The sequence below is a fragment of the Cinclus cinclus genome, chromosome 24 (assembly GCF_963662255.1).
Source record: "Cinclus cinclus chromosome 24, bCinCin1.1, whole genome shotgun sequence".
Classification (NCBI taxonomy): domain Eukaryota; kingdom Metazoa; phylum Chordata; class Aves; order Passeriformes; family Cinclidae; genus Cinclus; species Cinclus cinclus.
The window spans coordinates 2,402,024-2,430,002 of NC_085069.1; the positions used below are offsets into that span (position 1 = coordinate 2,402,024).

Here is a 27,979-nt window from a genome sequence, read left to right on the forward strand (position 1 = left end):
GCTGCAGCCGTGTGCTGCAAGTGGCGGAGTGGATGGGTGTGCTCGGGATGCAGTGTGGGTGGTGTGCGGGATGCGACACAGCCGTCTCCTGTCGCTGGCCGTGCCAAACGTCCTGGTGGCGCTCGTTGTGCCGGTGCCGGCAGAGGCGGGGGCTGAGGCCGGCCGGGGCGGAGCTGGCGGCGTCGGAGAGGAGGCGGCACGGCCGCAGCAGAGAGCCGGGGCTGAGGGCACAGCGATGCTCGGCCGGCGGAGCGGCGCGATGCGGCGGGGTCGGGGCGCGGGGCTGGCGGCGCTGGCCGCGGTGCTGCTCGGTGCGAGGGGGGCGGCCGAGGGGCCGCGGCCGGGGCTGGGCTTCTCCCGCACGTCCCTGGAGGCTGCCGTCCTGCCAGGCTTCTTTAGACTCGTCATCCCGCGAAACTGTTCTCCTCTTCATCCCTCCCTCTTCTCTGTCCCATAGTCTTTCAGAGAGCTCAGCAATCAATTATTTGTTCAACACTTCAGTAGCATTTCTTCTTTGTAACTCACCGTGTCAGTCCTTATGCCTTCAGACTTCTGTCTTTTTGTGCTTTCTCCCACATCCTCCCTTTCTGAAGTGACTTTCCTTAGTTGTCCTGTCGTTTAGGCATTCATCTGCCGGCGAACGATGAATGCACACTTCAGTCCCTGCCTGCCTTTAAATCCTCTAGGAACTGTTTTCTTCACCGGCTCTGTACGGTCCTGACTCTTCTTGAGTGCTTTCTTCTCTGCTGTAGGGCAATCTAGGATTTCAGGTTTGTCCTTTTTCTGTTCCCGGCAGTGGCTTCAGGCAGAGCCCAGGTACAGCAGGACCCATTCCTGGAGACCACGGAGGGCATCAGCATCAATATCAGCTGCTCTCACCCCAGCAAAGTGAGCGGCGATTACATCCACTTCTACCGTCAGCTGCCGGGCCAAAGTCCCGAATTCCTCGTATTCACTGCTAGAGGCTCCAAGGATGTGCCGGGCATTGGAGGAAAGCTTTTGGTGTCGGAGGACGGGCGTTCGAGCGCGCTGTGGCTCGGGCGGCCCCGGCGCGGGGACGCGGCCGTGTATTACTGCGCGCTGGGGCCACGGGCAGAGGAGCCGGGGCTGCGGCCGGGCACGAACCGCCGCGGGCGGGGCCGGGCGGGGCCGGGGGCACAGCTCCGCCCGCGGACAGCAGGGGGCGCTGCCGCTCCGCCCGCCGGGGCCCGGGCTCGGAGGGCGACACCGACACCGGAACCGACACCGGAACCGACACCGGCACAAACAGTGACACCGACACTGGTACCGACACCGGAACCGACACTGGCACAAACAGTGACACCGACACCGGAACCGACACCGGAACCGACACCGGCACAAACAGTGACACCGACACCGGTTTCGGCGCTGACACCAACATCGGAACCGACACCGGAACCGACACCGGCGCAAAAATGACACCGACACCGGCACAAACAGTGACACCGACACTGGTACCGACACCGGAACCGACACTGGCACAAACAGTGACACCGACACCGGAACCGGCGCTGACATCAACATCGGAACCGACACCGGAACCGACACCGGCACAAACAGTGACACCGACACTGGTACCGACACCGGAACCGACACCGGCACAAACAGTGACACCGACACTGGTACCGACACCGGAACCGACACTGGCACAAACAGTGACACCGACACCGGAACCGACACCGGAACCGACACCGGCACAAACAGTGACACCGACACCGGTACCGACACCGGAACCACCACCGGAACCGGCACCATCACAAACAGTGACACCGACACCGGAACCGACACCGGCAGCGACACCGGCAGCGACACCGGCACAAACAGTGACACCGACGCTGGAACCGACATCGGAACTGACACCGGAATCGACACCGATACCGGAACCGATAGCGACATCGACACCGGTTCTGGCACCGACACCAACACCATCTCCAGTACTGGCATCAACACCGAGAGGAGTTCAATCTCCCCAGCCATAAAAGAAGGGAATGTAGGGGTCTTGGGTATCTTCAAGCGCTCTTCACAATGGCTCAGTGTTGCGACCACAAACATCTTTTACAGAGCTCAGAATCCTCGGAGTTGATCCCAGGAGACAGGGTGAAAACTAGAACTACTGATACCCAGCCTCAAAGGCTGCATGGTTCCTTCTTGATGAGTAGTTGAGCATCAGTTTTCTAGGTTGCCCTAAAGGGCTGGAGGTCTGAGGGGTGTTTGTGCCCCTGGGAAGAGGCTGTGGGCTCCAGCAGATCGCCAGGGGATTTGGTGTGGCTCCAGTAGCTGTTAGAACTGTTCAAAGCCCATGGTCAGTGGCTTCCTAGGAAGAGAGTGAAGGATGACTCCTGTTCCCTGTTCCTGTCTGGGCTTGGTAACTCTGGCTTAGGGTTCCTACAGCACAAAAGTACAGAAAGCAAGAGAAAGGTGGGAGAGAGAGTAAGACAGGGAAGTCAAACACTGGCCATGGTTTCAGAGACTCTCAGCTGCCCTCCTTTGGAAGGGCAGCACTGAATGCTCAGCCCCTCTGAATTCCATGGCCAGGAGCTCTGCCCTCAGTCCAGCATCAGCTTCTGGGTTCCTGGGGGTCCTTTTGAGGGCTGCACCAGTGGCTTTAACATGGAGGTCACCTTCTGCCACTGTAGCAGTTGGTGATGCAGGAGATGTCCCTGAGAACTTACTAACACCTAATATAAAGTTCCAGAATTCCACACCAAGCAGCAGAGATTCTGAAAAATATAAAAGCTAAAACCCAAGGCATCATCATGACAAGAAACCCCCTATCACAGGAAAAAGCTGGTCTCAGCTGAGAGGTCCACTGAGGAGATCTTACCTCTCTGCTTTTTCAGAGAAAGCAGAGAAGGAGAAGGGGTTTCAAATTCACCTGACTCCCAAGAAGGAGGAGGCAAGAGAAGTGGATGAGAGAGCAAAGAGCTGGGCTGGCTTTTATCATGGACTTTTACTGCCCCAGGCTGCCAGAGGCATCCCATGTGGAGGTGATCGTTTTCTGACAAATTAATCTTGAATGCAAAACATTCCAGCTGATGCCATGGACTGGGGTTTGGCTTCCTGTATGAAGACTTTTTTTTAATTTTTTTTTTTTGTTATGACAGGATGAGAGGCCCAAGCATATCTGGATCAAAACACATCAGTGTGGGCAGAGAACTCAGATCACCTGCTAGACAAGTCCAGAAAAAGGCAAATGATGTCAGTCTGGGCCACTCCTTTGGGGTCTTTATGGCCCTGTTGGTAAGAAGTGGCCATTTCCTGGGTTTGACCATATCCCACCTAACCCTGTATCAGGAAAATTCTGCTGGCTTGTTTTGTCTGTTCCTCTTCTGTATCAGGGAGGTGTCATGGGGGAAGAAGGGGTGCAGGGTCCCTCCCTGATCTCAGAAAAAAAAGGTCTGATAGAAAATGTCTTTATATTAGTAACACAGAATAATAATAGGAGTATAGATAGGAATTAAACCTTGCTTTCTTTTAGGTGCTAGGAATCCTGCATTCATATAGCATTATACAGATCCTGGTGGATTTTCCAAAGACACTCTCACAGACCTTAACTAGAAAGAGCTTCTGCTTCCCTCCCACACCCTGGTGCCTTATATTTTGTATGACAAAAAACCACAAACAAACAAGCCATCATACATTTTATCCTTAGATGCTGTAGGGTTATTTCTGCTATGACACCTGCACACAGGCTGGCACAGGGCACTGTAGGGGCTTCCCAAATCTTCAGTACAAGGCCCATCAGAGCAGACATGTATTGCCCAAGATCACTGACTCCTTGAATACAATATTTTCCTCAAAGCTCCCAATTCATGCCCCCTCTGTGCAGTCTTCAAACAACACCATTTGGCCATCTGGGGCCTTGCCCTTCTCCAGAATGCTCCAGAATCCCTGATGGGGCTACCTCCAGGGTATCCCCAGTTGAGTGCACATTTTCCCATGTTCCTGCATGTGTTCTCTTGCCTTGGACTTCTCTGCATGCTAGATTTCTGCAAGTGGTTTTGGGTGCAGATTTTTGCATGAGTTACATGAGTCACATGAGCATGTGTGGCTTGTGTGTCCCTCCTCACAAGGGAATGTGCTGCTCACAGCAGGGACTCCCTCTGCTGCTCTGCCCACAAACTCCACAAAGCAGCCAGGACCAGAAAGAGATTCAGTGCAGCTGAACAGCAACCGATCAAATTTGGCAGAGATCTTTCCACAGCAGAGGCATTGAAATGGAACCTTCTGTATCTTCAGCCATCTGTATTCTGCACCTACAAAGCTCAGTTTTCTTGCTGATTTCAGGCCCCAACAAGGATGTTCTTGTAACAGTTTGGATTCTTAGATTAATTCAATGTGAGAGTATTTGGAGTGCATTCCCATAGCTGGAAGTCTTGTCTCTGTTCCTCACCAGCACAAGACACAGCTGTTGTCCCAAGTGCTAGGGAGTACAGAAGATGGGGTTTGCTTTATGAGTTCCTTCTTTGAAACAAGGGAGCATTGTTGGCTCACTGTCTGTGTGGTATCCAGGAGACCCCCCCAGGCTGTTTTCTGCAAATCTGCTTAACAACTGGGCAGTTCCCAGCACATACTGGTGCGCGGGGTTGTTCCTCCCCAGATGGAGGATATTGCCAAAGCTGGAAACATGAGTACCTTACTGCCCTCCCACAGGCATGGCACCAGACCAGCTCCTTCCCACTGCAGTTTCACAGTGCTCACATTGGCTGGGCAGTCTGTCACAAACATCTGCACCTTGCACTGAAATCACTGGTTCTGTGGGTCATCAGTGAGAGCCCGGGTACCTTCTGGGCATCACTGGGTCCTCAAAGAACAGTGGCTGCTTTGGCCAGGGGATGTTCACCACCTGGGCAGATTCCAGCTGAGTGTCTTTGATTTACAGGGCCACACTTACCTTGCAGCCTTGGCTGATAAAAAGAACATTGCTGCAGAATCAGATGCCCAGCAGTGAAGATCTCTCTCGCTATTGTAGCATACCAGAGTATGCACCAAAATGGGAAAGAGTAAAAGCTCAGGATTTGCCAGGAGGATGGAGAGGGAAAGAGATGCTGGAGCTGCTCTTTGGCAGTTCTCTGCTCACCAGATTCATACAGCAGGGTTTTGTCTCCTGTCTCTGTCCCCATATCGGTCCCTTTCCTTTTCACTGTTCTAACAGTGGCTGGAAAGCTTCAAGTTCTGCCCTTATGCCTTGCACAGGTATAGAACTGCACTGTGGATGGGGCTGCAGATTCTGCCTCATCCCCTGAGTTTTCTCTCCCCCAGCCAGCACTAAGCCAACCCATTGGAACCAGGACTCCCTCACCCTATATTAGAAATTTATGTGTTCACCCATTAAAATACCCTTTCCCCACCAATCAACTTCTTCCCTTGTCTCCTGAGTTGTCATGTGTGGAGAAGCACTGAACAGCTGCTTCCAAAGTATCAGAGGCTAAACTAAGAGAAACCCAAAACTCTTTGAAAAGAACATGACACCTGTGTTTCCCAGAGCCCTGAATGCTCTGAGGATGTTCTGAGGAGTTGCTGTGCTTTCAGAAGCCCGCCCATCATCAAGGAGTGCTCAAAAGCAGACACGCTCTGCAGAGAGGCAGAGACATTACCTCGCACAGTAAATGTTATGAACAGAGAAGGAAGCCCAAGGAAAAGTACAAGAAGCCATTGAGATTGTCCACTCACTGCTGTGGAGACAAGAAAAGGCAAAAGGTGTGTGGGCCTCATTCCAGCCCTCCACATTGCAGAGATGTGACTGTGTCACACTTGCACTGCACTCTCTCTGCACAGGGCTGCCTTTTCATGGTGCTACCAAGAGTGTTCTGCTGTGTGCTGAGAGTCTCGCCAAGGAAAAGGATTCTTGACTGGGGAAAAATGATCTTCACCATGGCTGTGCCAACGTGTGTCCTCCTAATCCACTCAGGTGGGTGTATTCATGTCTTTCCTGTTGTCTCTCATGGTTTTTAGTTATTTGGAGGTGTCTGCAAACAAGAGAATGAGGTCAGGGAGAAATGTAGAAGGGGGGATGGATGTAGATATCTGGACTTTCCATTTCATTGGAAAGACAACAAAGATGGGGGCAGTCTCAAACACAGAGCAAGTGAGAGAATGAAGCAAACTTCTCTGCAGACACATTTATGCCTGTGTTGCAGTTCTTGTTGGAGGTGATCCCCTGAAGCAATTCTTCTCTGAGGTGCTAGTCAAAGTTGGACAGCAAGTGGTTCTTCCTTGCCAGCCCACCACTAAGGAGAGTCTCACCAATTTGAACTTCTTCTGGTACTGCCAGCCCCCAGGAAGAACTTTGACATTTCTCGTGCAAGCACATACAGAGAATGACAAATACCGCAATGGCCGATTCTCTATGATGGTCTACAAAAATAAATCAGCCCCCTTAGAAATAGCAAGAGTCTCTCTTCAGGACACTGCAATTTACTACTGCGCTCTGAGGCACCACCTTGAGCTAAGTCAAATTTCCGTTCGTACAAAATCTGTGTCAGCATGGGGGGGTGAGGCCCTACATCCTCCAGCCTTGGCTGTGCTTTCATGCCTGAAATGATTCTCTCCTTCTTATATTTGCTTTTCCAACTTCTCCCATCCCAACTCCTCCCTATTTTTCTCAAAGTCCCCGTCTATGCAGAGGTATTCAGAGCAGTGACTTAGACAGGCAGGACCATGGAATTCCCTGTACATGAGCTGAAACATGACTTTTCTTACTTCCTCAGATAGAAACAAACATCCCTCAAGAAAACAATCAACACATCTGGACATAACATGCAATTGCAATGTCAATTCTTACCTGCACTTCCATGCAGCTGACTCTGCAGAATCCAGTGCTTCTGGGGCATCCTGTCCAAAAGCTTTGCCCAAGTTGTGGGCAGAGCCAGGAGATCTATGTCTGTGCTCTGCTCCTGGCAGGTCCGAGCCCTTGACACAAGAACCCAACAGAACACACACCACTGGGCCATCTTGCTCCTCTTTGCAGAGCAGCCAAAGAAGACAAAAGCAGCTTTTACCTTAATGCCTTCAGCACTGGGCAGGGTAACCTTCTCTGTGCTGCACATGGTGAAATGATGGGATTCTCCCACACCCCAGCCAGCATGAAATCTGCTACTTCGAAAAATATTAATGAAAAGAAAAGCTAAAGAAAGCCTAGTAAAACTATGAAATAGCTAAGCAACCAGTAGCACTGCAGTCCATGTGGCAAGAGGTTCTGTATATCTAATACAGTGCCTTGCAATCATCAGATAATGAAAACTGAAGACAAAAATGAAGATGATGATCATGATGACAGTTTCCCGTTGTTTGGTAGAGTTGGAAACTTAAAGGCCAGTTGGTTTAGGCATCACAGAGCCCAAGTAGAACTTGGCTTGACCTATTCTATGAGGAGAACTCTTGGAGTCACATTGGTTTTGCTGCTCATAAGAGGTTTTCTCACCAGGAAACGTTGACTGCAGTACACTGGGCATCACTGTACTGCCAGTACCTGAAGGACACCTTCTTGTGTCCTGGCTAGAACAACAAGAAAAGACACCAAGGTTGACTGGGAAATTTGTTTGGTTTCTCTTTATCAACCCTCAGCATTTAGTTCACAAGTCAGATGAATGCCAAAGAATTAACAGGACTCTGGCTGCAGCACAGCATAGCATGAAGGGGAGTAATGCAAGGGCAACAAGGCTACAGGCAGGAAAATATGGGGAAAGCTGGGTGTTGGGAATTCACAGCAATTCTGATTATGCAGTGTCTTGTTTCTGGTATTATTTACCACCCTGGAAGGGGTGGGAGGGATGACAAGGAGGCTTTGTTCCTGAGAGCCTGTGCAGCTCCAGCATCTCCCTACCACAATGTCCCACTGTTCCTCTGATGTTTCCCCTAAGTGGAAGTCACAGCGGATATCATCCGATGTCACTAGTCGTCCACAGGACAGTCGCACAGCCCAGCAGGAAAAACCTGCAAGAATAGGTTCCAAGATCTGGGAAGAATGATCCAGCGCTTGTGGTGGGTACAGTGGGGAGCTCCGCGGGGTGGACAGAACAACTGTAGGACAAGGGGTTAGGAATGGAGGGAGTCCTTTCCACACTGTGCCCGGGGCGGGTGTGTCGGGGGCGGGCAGAGGCGCCGGCGCTGCCCCGGCCAGGCGGGGCCGGGCGGGAGCGGCCCGAGCGCGGCTCCGCTCGGCTCCTGTGCGGCTGCCGCGGAGCCGGGGCCGGGCACGATGGCGGCCGGGCTGGGGCCGGGGCTGCTGGCCTTGGCCTTGGCCTTGTGGCCGGCAGGTGAGAGCCGGGCGGGGAGGGCAGCGAGCGGGGCGGGGGAAGGAGGGACAGGGACAGGCATGGGACGGGGCGGGGACAGGGACAGGGACAGGGATGGGACAGCGACGGGGACGGGACAGGGACAGGGACATGGGCAGATGCAGATGTTAGAGGGGAGGAGGAGGGCGGCATTGTCACACAAGTGACAATGTCCCGCGCCGGGGGCACCGGGACCCCGGGACAGCGCCCTCGGTCCGGGGTCGCGCCCTGCCCGATTCCTGCGCTCTCCCTCCGCAGGGCTCTGGGCACAGCTGAGGCTGCAGAAGCGCTGAGAGCGCCCGAGGACTCCATGAGCCTCTCCTGCCACTTGTCCAGCAGCGCCTTGGAGGGATTCACAATTCGGTGGTACCGTCAAGCACCCGGAGGCAGCCTGGAGTGTGTGTTTGTCTCATCAGCTTCTCGGGCAACATAAATAAGTATGGAACAGCAGTGGAAGGTCAAGCCACAGCCTCCCGGGACAGTTACCAGTCTCAGTCATCTCTGGTTTTGTGGGCGCTGCACCCCACTGACTCTGCCCACTTCTGAACTCTTCACACAGGGACAGGAAACCCAGCTCAGCTTTAATCCCAGCCTGCTGGGGCCTGGCACGGGGTGTGTTAGATGTAAGGAAGGTTGGAGTCACCAGGGGACAGGACTTGCTGGGTCTCAGGTCAGTTCCCAAGGAGTCAGATCTAAGGCAGATGTTCCTGGCTTTAACTGCACACTGCCAGGATTCTAGTTTATTGTCAGTTTAAAACAGTGTAGAATTCTGAGTGACAACAGCATCAAAAAGCATTAAAACACCTTGGGCCTGCTGAAGCCTCACATCATCCCAGGTTTGCCTTCAATCCTACATTCCTGATTTATCTATCTCTTCAGTACAAAAGGCACAGGCCCCACGGAAAGGGTTGTAGAGAAAATTCCTACACTTCTCATATGGGTCCTTCAGAAACAACCTGCTCTAGCCTGGCATCGCCACAGGTTCCACTCCCCTCAGGCCACAGTTAAACAGTTTGTGATTATCTCCAAGCACGGAGACTCCACAAGGTGTCTGGACAACCTGCACTGGTGCTTAGTTATCCTCATTCTGTGACACTGCAATGTGAATGCCATATGCCAAAACTCCAAGAAGCCCATTTCCTCCTTCTTTCTCTGAAATTTATTTCCGAAAATGATGTATTACTGTGTAGAACAATTTTTTGCTAATTTGGCATCACCTATCCTGGCTGTTTCTCCTCTCAGCATCTTGTCCATCCCAAGCCTACTCACTGTTGGGGCAGTATGCAAATCAGAGAAGACCTCGATGTTCTGTGAGCATTATTGAGCAACAGCTAAAACATCCTCCTGTGTCTGTGTCATCAGCACTACTGTGAAAATAAATTAAATTTATCCCACTGAAAACTAGTACAGCTTTGTGAACAGCCCCTGGTTCCATTTCTCCAGCCTGCCGAGGTCCCTCTGGGTGGCAGCACAACCACGTTGTGTAGCAGCCCCTCTGACTACTCATGTTTCATTAACGAATTTGCTGAGGCTCATATTTATTTCATCTTCTAGTCATGGCAAAAGATGTTAAAGAGGGCGAGACACAACACTGATGCCTGGGGTGACTTTCTGGAAACTGACTTCTAACTAGACCTCATGCCACTGGTCACAACTCTGGGTGATCCTCTGTGTGTCCATTGTTCTGTCCAGATCACTATCTGCTCATTCAGTTGAGACTTCATCAGCTTCTCTTAGGAGGACCTTATTTTGAAGAACAGCCTTGAAAGCCTTCCTGAAGTCAAAGTAAACAATACACACTGCTCTCCCCTCATCTACAAAGCCAGTCATTCCAGCATAGAAGTTCATTATCAAGCCTGTCAACTGTGAGGTCCCATTGGTGGGTCCCGCAAACATTCTTGTCTTTCATGTGCCTGGAAGTGATTTCCACGATCAGGTGCTCCATTAGCATTTCAGGACATGAGGGAAGCTCCCTTGATCCTCTTTCTTGCACTTCTTGAAGACAGCAGTGACGTGCTTTCCTCCAACAGTCCTCAAGTACCTCCCCAAAACACCATGATCATTCAAACCTTGAGAGCCTCCGTTCTCCAAACCATTCCCCTTATTTTAATTCCTGAAGACCCTCCCTAATGCATGACATTTTGCCCCAGGAGGTGCTGGATATCTCTAATGCTAGAAGGTATTGCATGAATCTCTCAGAATAGAGAACTAATTCATTAACATCCCAGGAAAGGTGACAGGAAGTTAGGAAATCTTACAGTGGGGTGATGCTGGAAACCCCATAAAGTTGTAGCCTCAGGTGGGACTTTACTCAGGACACACAAGACTGCAGAGATCCCCACCGAGATGAAGTTCCACACTGTTGCAGTAGTAGAATTTTGGCAGGGTTTTTTTAGAAGTACTGAGGCGTTAACACATTTGAAAGAGCTCACAGAACAAGAAACCGGGAGAACGATGGAGGCGTTCTGGTAGCCTTGGGACAGCAGTCATCATCTCCCCGGGTGTCGCTGCTCCTCTGCCCAAGCAGGTGCCAGCGTCTCTCTCCGAACTCCCGATCTCTTGAGAACCCCACTTTGTCCAGTGACACCTGGGCAGGGCCCGGGGCCCGGGGCGGGTGTGTCGGGGGCGGGCAGAGGCGCCGGCGCTGCCCCGGCCAGGCGGGGCCGGGCGGGAGCGGCCCGAGCGCGGCTCCGCTCGGCTCCTGTGCGGCTGCCGCGGAGCCGGGGCCGGGCACGATGGCGGCCGGGCTGGGGCCGGGGCTGCTGGCCTTGGCCTTGGCCTTGTGGCCGGCAGGTGAGAGCCGGGCGGGGAGGGCAGCGAGCGGGGCGGGGGAAGGAGGGACAGGGACAGGCATGGGACGGGGGGGGACAGGGACAGGGATGGGACAGCGACGGGGACAGGGACGGGACAGGGACATGGGCAGATGCAGATGTTAGAGGGGAGGAGGAGGGCGGCATTGTCACACAAGTGACAATGTCCCGCGCCGGGGGCACCGGGACCCCGGGACAGCGCCCTCGGTCCGGGGTCGCGCCCTGCCCGATTCCTGCGCTCTCCCTCCGCAGGGCTCTGGGCACAGCTGAGGCTGCAGGAGGCCGGCGGAGGGCTGCGAGCGCCCGGGGACTCCGTGACCCTCTCCTGCCGCGGGTCCGGATTCACCTTCCAGGATTATTTTATTTACTGGTACCGTCAAGCACCCGGGGGCCGGCTGGAGTGGGTGTCCTTTATCAGCTACCAGCAAGGCAATATAAAGGACTATGGGGAAGCAGTGAAAGGTCGGGCCAAGATCTCCCGGGACAATTCCCGGTCCGAGGCTTCTCTCTCATTGCGGTCCCTGCAAGCTCAGGACTCTGCCCGGTACTTCTGTGCCATCACACGGGGACAAGAAACCCAACTGAGCTTTAACACAAACCTTCTGGGATCTGCCTCAGCACCCACAAAATTTGGAGATGGTGGATTCCAAAGTGGTTCAGAGCTTTTCACAAGATATCAGGGACCAGCCCTGTGCAGCACAAATCATCCTGGCCTTTCATCAATAGCTCCTTTCCCAACACTGAGGCTTTCCTTCTCCTGAGTCCCAGTTGCAATGTCCTATTCTGTACTGGAGGTTCAAAGGTTTTCTGTCACCCAATCAGCCTGGTGACTGCCTGGCTCCAGTCCCACTCTGCCTTCCTTGGTCCCCTTCTTAAGTGGAACACACAAAGCACCTGGGCTCTGGCAACACCTGTGCCTGCTTCCTTTGACCATTTTGGGGACCATCTCCATGCAGCACTAAGAGCAAACCAGTGATGCAAAGGGCTGATTTTCTTTCAGGTGCATTTCAAGGTGATGAGTTGCACGGATGCAGCTCTGTAATGTGGTGGTCAGCAGGGAACTCTGGGGCCCTCTGTTGCACTCACAGCCTCAAAGCCTCCTGTATTTACATGGCCTGGTGTCAGCAGTGTCCTGGTGAACCCCTGCAGTGCCTGCTGCAGTGCCAGGGCCGTGGAGGCTCCTACAGCCACACAGCCCCTATTGCCCACAGGAGGTTTTCCTGCTGGGCTGACCAGAGCTCTGGGACACTGAGCATCAGTGGGCTGGAGCTGGGGAACAGTGCACTCTACTAACAATGCACCTTGGAGGGACCAGAGAGACACTTGGGGTGTGCCTGAGCTCCATCAGCTTCCTCCCCTCCTGCATGTTCACGTGGGTCCCAGCCCATGCAAGGGGAGAGTCAGTGAGTGGGCTGTGCATGGGGTCAGGGAAACGGGGTATTACTGGTCCTGGGGGCTTGCAGAGGAGAGGAGGAGAGTGGGGAGAGTGGAGAAAAAAGATTGTTTCAATTGGAAGGAAGCTACAACAACCACATAGTCTTACTGCGTGACCATTCCAGGCCTCAAACTAATATAAAGCTTGTTGTTCTGCTGCATGGGTGTCATTTAAATTCCTTTCATATACTGTCAGGATGGGGGCATTGATCATCTCTCCAGGACACCTGTTCCAGTGTCTGACTACTCTCAGTAAAAAGTACACTTTCTATAAACCACCCTTTACCTCCTCTTGTGCAGTTCTTGACCATTGTCACACTACCTATCACTGCATACCAGGGAGAACATCCCACTCCATTTCCCTCCTCACCAAGCTGAGAGAAGGATGAAGCAGCCCCTCAGCCTCTTTTTCTCTAGGCCAATATTCCATGGGCTTGGGTCTCTAGGGAGCCTGGCAAATCACAGAACCGCAGAATCTTGTGAGTTAGAAGGGATCCACAGGGATCACCAAGTCCAACTCTTAAGTGCATGACCCATATACAGGGACCAAAACAATGACCTTGGCACTATTAACACCATGCTCTAAACAACTAAACTGAGTTAATAATCTCAGGGTAACCACTGACATGCTGGAGCAGCCCCATGTGTCCCAGGACAAACTGCTTCCCCCTGGACCTGCATCCTGCTGCTTCTTTTCCCATCCTCCAGCCTCCACTCCCAGAAGGTTCCTCTACCCTCTCTAACAACTCTTTCCTACCCCTGTTCAGGAGATCTCTTCCACATGGGACTGTTTCCAAATATGCAGAAAAAGAGAGGTAGGAATGGATTCACTCTGTGCTGGGACTATGTGGAGTGGGCAGTGCTCCCAGAAGCGTGGTGGCAGTCAGGACAATGACACTCAGGGCACAGAGTTGTCCCCTTTGGTGGTCACAGGGAGAGCCCTGGGTTCCTGCTGAGGAGGAGGAGGAGAACACAGGTCAGGGAGGATGCTGGCTCTGCTGAGCAGCCTGGTCCCTGCAGAGTCATGGGTTGCCTTTGCTGATGGGCAGGGGTCTGGGAGGGCTTTGACAGGAGGAGGCAGATGGAGAAATGTCATCACTGGGGAGGGAGCAGGGTGAGGAACACTTTGGCTTAGGGGTGCCCTCGCCGAGCTGAGCTGGGATCCTGGGGTGTCCCATGGGGGAGCAGCAGCTGAGCAGAGCTAGGGCTGGGGGCCAGGGGAAGGAGAAGCTGAAAGCTGGCCCAGTCAGCTCCAAAGTCCCAGCAGCAGCCTGCAAGACTTCCTGAGAGAAAGGCCAGGGCTGGCCCCTGAGAAACACGTTCCCTTTAGCCCACCACAGCATTTCCAGCCCAACAAACAGTCTGTTCGTGCACCATGCAGAATGAGAGACAGGCAGGAGAGCAGCAAGTGGCTCAAGTTCTGCACCTCCTCTCTGCCCCACCTCTCCCCCTCAGTGTTGTCACAGGCAGAGGGAGGGACCAGGAGGGACTGGCCCTGAGAGCAGTGCCAGAGGCACAGGCAGGGCAGGTGTGGGCAGAGCTGCTGTGCAGGCAGAGAGAAGGTGGAGAGAGGTGAGACAGAGCGGGCCTGGCCATGTGGAGTGCCCTGTGCGTGGGCTTGTTGCCCATTGTAGGTAAGTGCAGGGAAGGGCTGCTGGCCCCAGGAGCTGAGCGTGGCCCTGTGCTCTGCACGGCTCTGGGGAGCTGTGCTGAGTGCTTGCAGCCACACCTGTTCCCTGGCTCCAGCTGCCCAGCCCTGCCTGTGGAGCACGCTGAGAGCAGCCCTGCTCCTCTTCTGCCTGTCAGCTCGTCACCTCCATCCAAGCTGCCTCTTCTGCAGCCTGGGCACACGCAGGGCACCTCCCTGGGGCACTCGGATCCTGGGGCCCAGCGCTTTGTCCTGGCACTGGGCACTCTGCTCCTGGGGCACTGCAGCCCCTCTGGCACACACCAGCTGGAGGATGGCAGCACAGGGCACGAGCCCCATTGCCTGTGTCAGGGCTTTGCCTTCCCTGTGCTCATCTAGAGCACTTTCAGGGACAGCAGAGTGGGTTCTTCTCCATCCTGTCTTGGCAAGGACAAAGGGATTTGGCAAGCCATGGTGCAGATGCTTTCTGCTTCTTTGGGGAAAATCAGGAAACACTTCCTGTCTGACAGGGAAAAGGAGGGAGGAAATTGTGGAATGTCCTTCCTTGCGAGCCTTGATAGCTGCTACCAGCTCTACCTGTGTGTGTCAGCTGGCTTCAAAGAGGAGGATTTTGTCCTCCCACTGGTCCATTGCGAGTCCAAATCCCTACTAGCATTGCCCTGAGCTTTGCTGAATCTTGGAGTGATTGTGGCTTGTTCTTGCTCTTTGCAGCCATCTTGCTTGCTTCTGCTGCCACCTCGCTCGCTGCTGCAGCCACCTTGGTACATTATCCCAGGGTAGTGACTGTGCGAGAGGGAGATCCAGTCACCTTCCATTGCCGCATGAAGAGATTTGGCATCTGGATGTATTTCATGTACTGGTACCGTGAGGGTCCACGTGGCTCTCTCAAATGTATTTACAAGGAGGGTGATATCTACGGAGAAGGTTTTCAAGAACGCTTTGTGGGATCAGTGGAGAGCTCCAGGACCACCCTGCAGATCCTGGCAGTAAAGCAAGGGGATGCAGGAATGTATTACTGTGGAGCAAGAATCACCCTGGAGCAGCTCTGTAGCAGAATGGATCAAAAACTGCCAGATGGGGAAGACAGATCTCTCAGCAGTTCTTTCTAGCAGCTGATCCCCAGGGCTCTTGTCAGGAAATGGCAGGTGCAGGAAACATCCCTCTGGCTTGGTGGCACTAAAAGGCAGTGGAGGGAGGGCTGGGAGAAGGGCTGGTACCATTTCTGGTGCAGGAGGATCTGTTCTGGGAAGTGCCCAGGCTGTTTGGGGAAGTGCAGGTTTAGTACACATTGCCTGGGCTCCTGTCCAGCATGGCCTCAGTTCTCCTCTGTGCCTCGGCTGCAGAGCCATGGGATGATGGAGATGTGTTGCTGTAGCTGCTAGAGTGCTGTGCTGGATGGAGCCAGGCTGTTCAGCAAAGCCAGATGAGCAGGGGTGACATTGCTGTGGGTGGCTGCTGCAGAGCACCTGGTCAGGAAGAAGGAGTTGAGAAGGTGTGGTGAGTTTGGTTGTCCTCCAGGTACTCAGCAAGCTGCTCTATCACTGCCCCTCCGCTACTGTAGAGAGGGAAAAATAAGCAATTAAGGCTTGTGGGTTGAGATGAGGACAGGGAATTTTCCCAGCAGTGCCACCATAGGCAAATACATGGATTTGGGGAAATGAATTTAAGTCTTTACTGATCAAATTAGAGTAAATTAATGAGAAAAAAGAACAAATCGTGAAACATCTCCTCCAGCTGATCACTGCACGGGGTGGGGAATGTGGTTTGCAGTCAGTTCGAAACATGTTTTCTCTGTCATTTCTTCTTTCTCAATCTCTTCCCCTTATTCAGTGTGCAGTCCAACCCTTTTTCCCAGGAGCTTTTTCAATGCAGGTTCTTCCCCCTGGCTGCAGTTCCTCACAAGCTCCTCCAGCACAGTAGGTCCTTTCCATGGGGTGCAGCCCTTGAGGAACAGGCTGTGGCATTGTAGCTCCTCCGTGGGACACAGGCTCTGCCAGAAAACCTCCTCTGTTCTGGGCTACTCAGTGCATGGGAGCACAGCTCCTGTCAGGAGCCTGCTCCAGTGGGAGCTCTCCATGGAGCCACAGGGTTTCTCAGGCCGTATCCACTTGCTCCTGTGTGGGGTCCTGCACTGGCTGCAGGGTCAGCATCTGCTCCTCCATCAATTGCCATGGTCTAAAGTGGGACAACCTTCATGCTCTTCACTGTTCAAATCAGGGGAATCTCTGCTCTGGCCCCTGGAGCACCTCCCAGCCCTCCTTCCTCAGGGACAGTCAGCACAGATTTGGGAAGTGGGAATGGTGCTTAGCCACATTTATAGCATTCTACAGTGAGACAAAAGGTCTTGGTGGGTGAGGAGAGAGTGGATGTTGTGCATTCTTCATTCAGTTGTGCTTTCAGCACTGACTTCTTTTCTCTGCTGAAGGATCTCCCATGGACTAGGCAAGGAAACAGCCATGTGCTTAGCCAAAGTATAAAATAATAAATTCCCTTTGTGATTCTCTGCTCAGCATCCTTGTGTCCATGCTCAGGTGACAAACCACTGACTGAGGTGGCAAAGTCAGTTTTCTCCCTGGCCCATATCAGCTGCACAGACATGAGTATGCCTGAAAGCCTTTCACAGAAAGGGTCACAGAATGGCTGAGTTTTGAAGATGCCTCACTTATACAAAGAAGACTTCAGAGCAACATGGGGGCAGACTTTTTTACACAGTCTGCAGTGATTAAGACTTTTTTTACACAGACTGGAGTGACTGGACAAATGATTTGAGTATGAAACAAAAAGAAGGTAGATGCAAAAAAAAGATAATGGAATAAATTGTTTAAATTTAGGGTGATGAAAAACATGGTCCTGAGAAATTGTATGTGCTCCAAACCTGAAAAGAGATTGGGCAGGGCTTGAGCATCCTGATCAACTTGCAGATATCCGTGATTATAGCAGGAAGGGTGGACTAGATGACCTTTACATTTCACGTCCAATCCAAACTATTCTGTGGTTTTAACCTCTCTGTATTTCTATACACGAATGAGGGAACATCTCCCCCCCCCCACCCCCCCAACCTTAGGTTTTGTCTTCTCCACGGAAGAATCCAAGTTCTTTCAGCCTTTCCTCATGCAAGAGGTTCCTCCAGTGCCATTATCATCTTCATGGCCCTCCAGTGTCCTCTCTCCAGCAGATCCAACTCCCTTTTCAAGGGGTAGTCACGATGTGCCCCCAGCAGTCAAGCGTGGCCTCAGCAGTGCCGAGGAGAGAGGAGCCCTCACCTCCCTCAGCTGCTGGCAGCATTTTGCCTAAGGCAGCCCCGGATCCCGGCGCCCTTCTGCGCTACGAGGGCGAATTTCCGTGCGCGCCGCCCACGGAGCGCTCGGGTCCCTTTGGCAGAAGGCGCTCTCCAAGCGCGCAGCGCCGCTTTGTGTCCGCGGCCCGGCCGTGGCCGGCGCTGCTCCTGCCCGGGGCAGGGCCCGGGGCCCGGGGCGGGTGTGTCGGGGGCGGGCAGAGGCGCCGGCGCTGCCCCGGCCAGGCGGGGCCGGGCGGGAGCGGCCCGAGCGCGGCTCCGCTCGGCTCCTGTGCGGCTGCCGCGGAGCCCGGGCCGGGCACGATGGCGGCCGGGCTGGGGCCGGGGCTGCTGGCCTTGGCCTTGGCCTTGTGGCCGGCAGGTGAGAGCCGGGCGGGGAGGGCAGCGAGCGGGGCGGGGGAAGGAGGGACAGGGACAGGTATGGGACGGCGACGGGGACGGGACAGGAACAGGGACAGGGACATGGGCAGATGCAGATGTTAGAGGGGAGGAGGAGGGCGGCATTGTCACACAAGTGACAATGTCCCGCGCCGGGGGCACCGGGACCCCGGGACAGCGCCCTCGGTCCGGGGTCGCGCCCTGCCCGATTCCTGCGCTCTCCCTCCGCAGGGCTCTGGGCACAGCTGAGGCTGCAGGAGGCCGGCGGAGGGCTGCGAGCGCCCGGGGACTCCGTGACCCTCTCCTGCCGCGGGTCCGGATTCACCTTCGAGAATCATTATGTTCGGTGGTACCGTCAGGCACCCAGAGGCAGATTCGAATGGGTGTCCTGGATAAGCCATTACTCATCACAGATTCAGTTTGGGTCAGCAGTGGAAGGTCGAGCCACAGCCTCCAGGGACAATTCGCACTCTGTGGCATCTCTCAGCCTGCACCTCCTCCATACCAGGGACTCTGCCCACTACTTCTGTGCTGTTCGCACAGAGACACAAAATCCAGCTGAGGTTGAACACAAACCACCCATCAGCATCCCAGCTCCCTGCCTTGAAGCTGAAAGTTGCCCAGATGTTCAAGGTTGTTCTGAAAGAGTTGTGAAGACACAGCACAGTGTTTTACAATGTTTGATTCTGGCAGGGATATCATATCTTTTGCTGTCCCCAGATCACCTCTTATCTTTATGATTATCTTCTTCCCATGTGTCATGCCACCTCTCTTGTCACTGCCTCAGTTTTGAAGCAATTTTACTGTTTCCCTTGGCTTCCAGTATTACGGATATCCAGTCCAAGTGATGTGGTGTATGAACAGTCCTGCTATGCTTTTTTGTACAGCTCATGTCCACTCAGTGCAGCCCATGGGTTTTACTGCCTGAGGGGTGAGCAGTGGAAATGGGCAATTCTAGAGGGTCATTTGGGAGTTCAGTGGGAGAATGGGGAAGGCTGTACGTGTCTCTCTCAGATCTGAGAATCAACAGGGATGAAGGGTTTTTGAGCAGATGACTTGGTAGATGCTGGATCCTGGACATCACAAGCAGAACCACAGGGATATGGTGGAGTAGATTGATTGCTTAAACTGTCGCTGTTTGTTTATCCTTGTCTCCTGGGGCTGCAGGTGGCCTTTCTCGGGTGAGGACAGAGGCCTCAGGCCCTACAGTAGGGAAGATCTCAGAGTCTGTCTCGCTCACCTGTCACATCTCTGGTGTAGCCATCACTGACAGCAGCTATGCGTGGGACTGGATCCGACAGACTCCTGGCAAAGAGCTGCAGCACTTAGTGATGCAGTATCCTTTCACACGGCTCCAGCACATCGCTTCACCCTTCCAGACCCGAGTCAACAGCTCCGCAGACCCCTCCAGGAACCAGCTGTGGCTGCAACTGCTCTCGGCAGCCGCAGCAGACACAGCCACCTATTTCTGCAGCATGAGAGAACTTGAAAAGGGCACAGTGCTTGAAACACAGGCAGGGCCATGCCATAATTTGAAGGAGGGGCTTTAATCTAGACAGATCTTTTGTGGTTGCTGCAAGGCAAGGCTCTTCCCAGACCTCCCAAGGCTAATCTGGGCTGTCTTTTGCAGAAGCAGATGCAGAGCATCTGATACTCTGCAATAACAACGGCAGTCTCCCACAAGCAAACCCCAAACCATGAATGTGTTGTTAACTCCTTCCTTCTCAATATATTCCACAGGCAGAAAGAACCAGGGAAAGAGAGTGAATTTATTTCTTTTTTAAAGAATGTCATGGTTTTGGTTTGAGTAGAGGCAATTTTCTTCATAGTAGCAAGAATGGGGCTATGTTTTGAATTAGTGTTGGAAAAAGTGTTGGTAACTTAGGGATGCCTGAGTTACTGCTGAGCAGTGCTCACATGGAGTCAAGGCCTCTTCTGCTCCTCATTCCACCCACCAGTGAGTAACTAAGTGTGCAAAAAATTTGGTAGGGAACACAGCTTGTTCAGCTGACCCCAAATGACCAAAGGGGTGTTCCAGGCCATAGGACATCACGCTCAGCATATAAAGATAGGGAAGAAAAAGCAAGTGGGTGGACACTGAGCATTTTTATTTCCATGTAGCCACAATGCGTGATGCAGCTCTGCTTTTTTGTATTAGGCTGGACACTTGCCTAACAATTGGAAGTAGTGAGTGAATTCCTTGCTTTGCTTTGCTCACACATGCAGTGTTTGCATTATTTCTTAAACTCATGAGTTGTTTACTCACTTTTACCCTTCCAATTCTCTGCCCCATCTAAGAAGGGGGAAAAGAGCAAGCAGCTGTGTGGTGCTTAGTTACCATCAGTGGTTAAATCATGACAAAGAAACAGAATGGGCGCTGAAAAGGGTTAAGTTTTAACATGGAAAGGTGGAACTCAACTGCATTTGGGTACTTTGTGATATTTAGTCAGTCTCACAATAACATTACAGGAATACATAACAATAGTCAATTAATTGTGTCTGAGGAAAGAGTGCACTGCACCAGGAACTGCACTGCTAAGATGGACTTTACCAGGACATGATGAAAAATTCCTTCTCTGCACTCCCTGTTCTGGCTCCATGTCAATAAACACAGGTGTTCTTCTTCTGAGAACTGAGCATCCATTTCTTTCTTTAGAAGTGTAGGATTTCATGGGACACATAAGGAGACCTGTGCAAATGTATCCCTGGGCTTGTGTTCCTGAGCACAGTGCCCAAGGCATCACAGACAGGAGCTACAGATGCCAGAGGGTCAGGGAGGTGTCCCCAGGCTTTGCCCCAGTTCCCACCTTTGGCTTGACAGAAAAATTGTTGTAATGGATTAATGTCAGAGCCATTCAACATAGGACTGCCAAAAGTGACAAACACAAAGATATTACCACTTGATTTCTTCTGTCACCTCCCTTTTTTCTTGTAGGTGTCAGCAGCCCAGGGGTTTCCCCAAGGAGATTCCAGCTCACTTCAGATCACTGCTTTTAGCTGTCTGTCCATAGTGGATGGACAGTGACATACTGTTTCACCTTCAATATCTGATTTTCTATGATCACCTGTAGTATCTCCAAGGCATCCATAACCAGGTGTTATTTTTTGTGTAGAGCATCCTCTGGAGTAGTATTAAATGTTCAGAAGTAGAATAATGTAGAGGAAGAGGAAAATAAAAGCCACCACTTCAAAGACATGAAAGAGGAGACGTCACCTGGCACTGAGAAAACCCCAGATGTTTTTGTAGAAGTGTCTAGCACAGTGTGAGCTACGTACCACAGTGACTGAAAACAACTGAACCACCACACACAAACTCTCTCCCTCCCTTCTCTTGAAGGGGGAAACATGGTGGCCCTACCTCATCTGGTTTTCCTCAGACAACTCTGTGCACATACATTAATTTGGTTCCCAGAATTACTCAAAAAAAAACCCAACCTTTTTTTCCAGGACCAATTTCTTCAAAATTCACCCTAAGATCCTGGCTCTTGCAAACACATCATTTTAGACATTTGATCACCAGCTCCAGTTGAACAATTAGGTACCCAAATGCACCCCATGAGGACCGAAGCCAAGGAATGTTCCATTTGGACTCGCCTTTTTATTTCCCATCAGGTGATGCATAGTAGCTACCCACCAGAGTGTCGCTGCTGCTGATGTGGCCTCTAATCCTGACCCATCTATTGTCAGCTGACTCATTGTACATCCCAGAGCAGAAATTCCAGCTTTTCTCTCAGAGAAAGGGCAATGCCCACCCCTTGCCTTCCCAGCCTGTCTTCCCTGAAGCCTGATTTCAGTCACTACAATGCTCCTGGAAGGTCTCCCACCACATGGGAGACCATGATCCCATGATCTGCCTATGAATCCCACATGATCCCACAGATCTGCCTCCAGCCCACAGAGTTAGAACTCAAAGGCTGAGAGAGCTAGGGCTGCCCAGCCTGAAGAGGAGAAGATTTTGGGGAGACCTCAGTGACCCTCCCAGTGCCTAAGGGGCTTCAAGAGAGCTGGAGAGGGACTTTGGAAAAGTGCCTGGAGTGACAGGACATGGCAGAATGGCTTCCCACTGCCAGAGGGCAGGGTTAGATGGGATGCTGGGAAGGAATTTTTGGCTGTGAGGCTTATGGTGCTCTGGCACAGGTTTCCCAGAGCAGCTGTGGCCTCCCCATCCCTGAAGTGTCCAAGGCCAAGATGGACTGTCCTTGGAGCAACCGGGGATAGTGGAAGGTGTCCCTGTCCATGTCAGAGGGATTGGAAGTGGATGATCTTCATGGGCCCTTCCAACCCAACCCAACCCAACCCAACCCAACGCAACCCAAGCCAGGATCCTCTTTTGGAGTGGAGCCCAAGCCATGTGCCCTGACCTGCACTGCATCACACATTTCTCTTCCTGGGTGACGTGAGCTGTCCCACCACTTCTCTCTGCTGTCCATGGGGTCATTGCCCTGCACCAACTGGTGGAGCTCTAACGTCTCGTGTTTGCTCCCCTACTTTGTCTGTTTCTGCACAAGCACTGTAAAGGCACCCAGCCATGGTAATTTCCCAGAAGCCCAGAGAATTTTCTGTTTCCCCACAGATATTCCTCATGTATGTGCACAATCTCATAGTGCACCCCTTCCAGCCCTTTGGTTTCTCATTTTCTGAAGCCTGTTCTACTCATTTCATTCCTCACCTGTTTTGTACCAACATTTCCTGATGGGCACAGACTCAATGAGCCCGTCCTTTGTTACAAAAGGCCAGGATGGGCTCTTGAAACTGCAGAGTCTCAGAAGTTGAGTCTGCCTCTGACTATCAAGGGTTTAGGATATAGAAGTTGAGTATCATGAAGGATTTGGTCAATGTGCAACACCTCCTTCACACTTTGATTCTCACTCCCAAGGTTTCAGTGCCTCTACACAACAAAAAAACCAATAATTTTGCGTACTTTCTCCTCTTAGCTAAAACACCATAAAGACTTTCTAAAGTACTAAATGACCCTCAGGTGCCAATTCTAAGAGCCCAGAAGGCACATTCCTCCTGCTTCTGAGCACTGAAACAAAAGGGAAAAAGTGGACAGCTTCCTGCTAGTCAGAATAATTTTCACAAATACTTTGATAACATGAAAAGTGCTGAATTTTTTTCCTGCTTACTATCCATCTTAACTCTCTCAGACTTTTCAGAGGTGTCATGTAACCCCCAAGTTCTCATTTACAATTCAACCTTTCAGATATTATTTGAGATCCTTCCTTGAAAGCCATATTGTGTTTCTTCAGGTGGTATGTTGGGGGTAAAACCACTGAAGAAGTCATGTGACTTCCTCTATAATCCAAAATTCTGTGTAGTGGAACAGAGACAGTTTTTACAAGGAAATAGATCACTGTGTACCGGGGCCGGAGTACCACAATGATATAAACAGCATAGGAACCTGTACAAAAACAAAAGGAGAGAAAAAGGGTGAGATATTTTGGGAAAGAAAGGAGAGGCATAAGTACAATTATTAAGAAGACAAATAAAACATTATTTCTATATTGCCTTTTACCCTGGAAATGTAAAAGAGCTCATGGGGATTCTAAAAGGTGGAAGAAAGGGAGAAGTTGCAAATTCTATACTCAGTCAAGCTATTTGAAATCACTGAACAATTCAATTAACTTCTTTTTCTTTCCAGTTTTGGAAGTAAATCTATTTCTGGATACTCTCATGGACCTGCACCCATGGAAAATTAGGACTAATATTTGGCTTTTCATCTCCTGTTTTACAACACTTTTGAACACCATAAGGAAAGAGTGAGTTATTGGAATGAGTCTTAGCAGTGTGAGGACACTAACTGGACTGGGGACGACTCTCACAGTTCTACCAAGTAAGTGACATTTCTTTATTTCTAAAATTTCATTTAAAATTGGGGTGGAGGTAGAAAAAGGAATTTAATGGTTTGGGTTAACTGTAAGGACTTCCATCTGCAATAATCCCTTGAGTGCACTCTCACTCCAGCCAGGCTTTCAAGCCTGAACAATGAAGGTGCATGTCACCCCAACCACCGCAAATTATCATTGTCCAGAAAGGCCTCTTCTATTCCATGCTGTTCAATGTTTTCTACCTAAAGACAGAATATTTTCAGAGCTTGCATAGAGACTCTGGGATTCTGTTTGACAGTGAAAGACATGGAGGTTTAAGTTTCAAAGTCTGTTTCAAGTCTGCTGAAACTCTTAATAAGTTGAAACCAAAGTTTCCAGTACGTGAGCAACCTCTCCCTTTCGTTTTTGAATTTCTTTGGGAGCTACTAATATGCATTTTAGGATGTTTAGAGCACAAATACTTTACTATCCTATCTTTCACAAATTTCCCAAATCAAAATGACATAAAATAACAACCATTAGTGTCACTGCAAGCTACTCCAGGCATATTCTGTTGAGGGCTCAGTTGAGGGCAGAAAATATTTTTTCCTTTTGGTTTGGGTTGGATTATTCCAGATTAAACATTCATTAAGAATGCTAAGGCCCATTACTTTTTAGAATAGAGGGCTCCTCCTGTGATTCTAGAAGACTAAAGTGAATGTGAAGTACAACTCTTTGTCCAAAAAATATTCAGAACATAAACCACACAGCCTTTCCAGAAGCAAGTAGAGGTAGGAATTCATGGCTGGATTGTCACAAAATGTATACTAGTGGGACTCAGTTGAGGCTTCTGGGCTCAGATAAAACAAATCCTCTGCTCTCTGAACTACAATTGCACCACGTACATTATTTCTTGCTGAAGATCCTGCCCAGGGAGCTATTGCAGAGAAGCAGCTTGTTTGAATTCTGTCTGTTTGGAAAGCCTGGAGAGGAGACCACATGAAAGCCTTTCAAGGTCTTCTCAGAGAACACAGAATGCACATGACTGACAGGCTCTGACCAGCGGTGGTACAACACCTGGGAAGGAAATGTGTATAGGAAGAATAGTAAAAGGAGTGCTTTTTGATTCAGGCATTTTAACTGTGTGTTACTGCTGCTCTTGTCTTTGGGAATGGAACTCAACTGACCGTGGAGCCAAGTAGGTATCCTTTAAACATTACCATTTTCTGAGTTGTTACTCTTTAATTTTTCCCCTTTTAAAATATTTTATTTACCTTAAAATTCATGCAGACACTCATTCATGTTTTTCAGTCAATAACTAGACTTTATACGTGTAATCATTTGAATGCAACTAGACAATTTATGTGTAAAAATATTCTAATGTCACTTCTCGGTGTTGCCAAAGAGCTTGAACTCCACAAGTGAAGTTCTGTCTGCTACCATTCTGAATTTCTTTGGGACATATCGATCCACTTATTCAGGCTTCTTAATAAGATTTTCATAGTCATTGTTGGGTTTTAAAGTCAGGTTTGGATAATCTAAAGGGAAATGAGGTGTCTTGTGGAAGTTTGCATTACAAGTTGCTAAGAATATCTATTGTATCAGAGTTAAAAATGCAACACTGCTAGCAGAGGGTAATGTAGAAAATCATAAATTAAAATCTTCTGCAACATATCTGTACCAGTTTAATCTTACTAAATTGTTCAGAGATTGGATTCAGCTAAACTGGTCAACAGAAGTTCACAGATGTTCAATTTCTATTTGGTGTCTGGGAGAGAGAGTAAAAGAAAAAACAGTATTCACTTAAGTTTTATGAATATGCAAGGAAACCCAGATATAAATGTTATGTTGGGAATTAAACTGCCGAGAAAGCAGAATCAGTGGACTCTTGGAGTGGCATTCATAAAAGTTCCCTTCTTGTTTGTCAGTCCCTTATAAAATCCAGGGTTCACTTACAAGCACAAGCTTTGGCAAAAGGAAGTTTAAGTCCCATTAAATCTCCTATAAAATAGGCTCCCCATACTGCTTTCTCTCTTTAATTTGAAGAAGCAGCAAGAAACACAGACCACAAAAAGGCAGTGTTTCATCATGATAGAAATTAGTCACAGCTGGAGTACATTTGAATTTTCAGTCATTCAGCAATCGAGCAAGCCTGCAAAAAAATCAATCCTGTCCAAATCATGCTTTTCTTTACAGACATTCCAAAATCTTCCATCCCTCAAGTCATTGTGATGAAATCAAAGAACCTGCAAGAAGATGCCAGCCCTGGGAAAGCAGCTTGTTTGGCAAGGAACTTCGTCACAAATAGCATCAGCTTGGAGATGCCCTCTAAGGAGGTCGTGTATGAACAGAGCACCCCCATTCTGACATCAGAGGGGTACAATGCAATTAAAGTGGTCAAGGTGACAAGAGACACAGTCGTGAACTGCACGGCCAAATTCGACAACAGCGCAATAACAAAGCCAGGTAAAGTTTGGTGACACAGCTGTCACTTATTTCTGGAGCCTGTGGGGCTTTGTGTTCTCCTTCTTGACAGCATTGCCCTGGGCAGCCAGCAGAACTGAGAAAGACATTTCGGACTTCAGCAGGGAGAGATGAAAGATGTTACAAAGCATCAGAAAGAAATGGTTTGAACCATTTAATTACTTGGAGATACGTTTTGTTGGGGCAAAGTGGGTAGACACGATCTATTGGTTCAAAATGTGAATTTCCTTATGACTAAATATTTCAACCTGAGGCAGGACAGGCTGGAACAGCCTCTCTGAATCCTGAAAAAGGTTAAAGACTGTGTGTGCTTTGAGGGTTTTTTAACTAAGTAAATGCTTGCAATTTACAGGATTGTTTTTGGAGTCCTGAAGGAGATTTATGTTTTAAAACCGAAACAATGCAGGAATTGATCTGTTTCTTCCAACTGCATGGAGAAATTGTCAGCTAAAATTAATTAATTAATTAATTAATTACTTAAATGCCTGATCAGATGATCAGCTCCAACTTTCCTCAAGCTCCTCAATGGAAATATCCAATGAACATTTCTGTTAATCCTGTGTAAAACGTGGATATAGTTTAAAATGCCTTTTCTTTACCATGCTACAGCAGAGGAGGTTGAAGAACCAGTGGCAGGGGCCAGTAAGAGGGTTTGCAACAGCACAGAGCCCTCAGCACCAGGTGAGTTACCAAACAGGTTGTGAAGTTACATTGCTGTTTGGGGGATAAAGGCAAGGACATGGATTTTCTGCAGGGCAGAGGAGGCAGAACACAACACATTCACCAGACACAAGCTGCTGTTCCAAGGCTGCTCCTGCAGTTGCACACAAGCTCCAGGAAGCCAAAAGCGACAGAGACAGACCCCGGGCTCCCCTGCTGTTGCCACGCTCTCCATCTCTGCTCCTTTGCTGCTCTTCCTTTCCCTGAGACTATCATACCCTGTGCATTGTGCCACTTTCTGCCAAGATGACAACATCAAAACCTAGACCATGATCTCTCTGCTCTTTTCTGGTCACTGGGCAGATGCTGAAGGGCAGAGAGTGAACATGCTGTCCATGGCTGTGTTGGGTTTGAGAGTCCTGCTGGCAAAGAGCATCGCCTTCAACACCCTCCTGAGTATCAAGTTGTTCCTTCTCTGAGGTAAGGTAGCTCACAGTTATCAAACACTGGTTCCTAGAGCCAATTTCATTAAATGGAGTTTAAACCCCCCTTTGTTCTTCCAGTCATGGGGAATGAAGGCAAGAGGAGCCCGAGGAAGAGCAGGAAAGAACGTGAACCAGCAGCACAAGGGGCTGGAACAAGCAGGGCCAGAGCAGCTGACAGAGACCACCCAGGACACAAGGCAGCACCTTCCCCTGAAGACATTGAACACTGGTCACTCCTGCCTGGCCAGCTGATTTACACTGAAGAGTTTTAAGTGCTTTTGCTGTTTGCTCTCCTCTGAGACCTGACGGGAGTGCATTTATCCTCATCCTCCTGCTAAGCAATGTCCCCATTCTCGTGGCATTTGCACACAAGTGTCCCAGCTGCTTCAATAGCTTTGAGAACTCCAATGCTCTCTCTAGGTACGTGGCCTTTCAAAAGCACCTTTCCCAGGCATGTTGTGGTACTGCCTGTGCAACTGCAGTAGTACTGCTGAGGGAATTCAAGCCCAGCAGTTGCCATTTGGAGCTTTGGCTTTTAGATGGATTTCATAAGTGAGTACCGTAGATGAGAAGAGCTGTGTAGGATGGGAAGTGATGTCATTCAACCCCCTAATGTTCATTTCTTTACAAAGCCTGTATTTCTTCTGCCAGATGTATCGTATGAGCATTTTAGGTTCCTGT

The 27,979-nt window shown here is 50.4% G+C and overlaps 2 protein-coding genes and 1 gene segment (V, D, J or C); all 3 read left to right on the top strand.

Moving 5' to 3' along the window:
* The window catches only part of LOC134053406 (M1-specific T cell receptor alpha chain-like), a 171,607-nt gene that overhangs the window by 2,086 nt on the left and 141,542 nt on the right, over nucleotides 1-27,979 (top strand). The window lies entirely within an intron of this gene.
* LOC134053404 (M1-specific T cell receptor alpha chain-like) lies at nucleotides 260-27,965 on the top strand. The gene is made up of 7 exons (XM_062508432.1): nucleotides 260-311; nucleotides 797-1,101; nucleotides 24,828-24,867; nucleotides 25,866-26,135; nucleotides 26,763-26,834; nucleotides 27,177-27,293; nucleotides 27,377-27,965. Exons 1-6 carry the CDS (start codon nucleotides 260-262, stop codon nucleotides 27,290-27,292), a joined length of 855 nt encoding a protein of 284 aa, XP_062364416.1. The 3' UTR covers nucleotide 27,293; nucleotides 27,377-27,965.
* LOC134053411 (Ig heavy chain V region C3-like) lies at nucleotides 8,222-8,843 on the top strand. The segment is given in 2 exon segments: nucleotides 8,222-8,279; nucleotides 8,556-8,843. Coding segments are annotated over 2 exon segments (346 nt in total).

Excerpts from the sequence above, each read along its gene's own strand:
- LOC134053404 (XM_062508432.1), top strand. The coding sequence starts at position 260 with ATGCGGCGGGGTCGGGGCGCGGGGCTGGCGGCGCTGGCCGCGGTGCTG. Across the intron at positions 1,102-24,827 it reads TGGGGCCACGGGCAGAGGAG|CTTGTCTTTGGGAATGGAAC; the intron begins CCGGGGCTGCGG and ends GTTACTGCTGCT. Across the intron at positions 26,136-26,762 it reads CAGCGCAATAACAAAGCCAG|CAGAGGAGGTTGAAGAACCA; the intron begins GTAAAGTTTGGT and ends ACCATGCTACAG.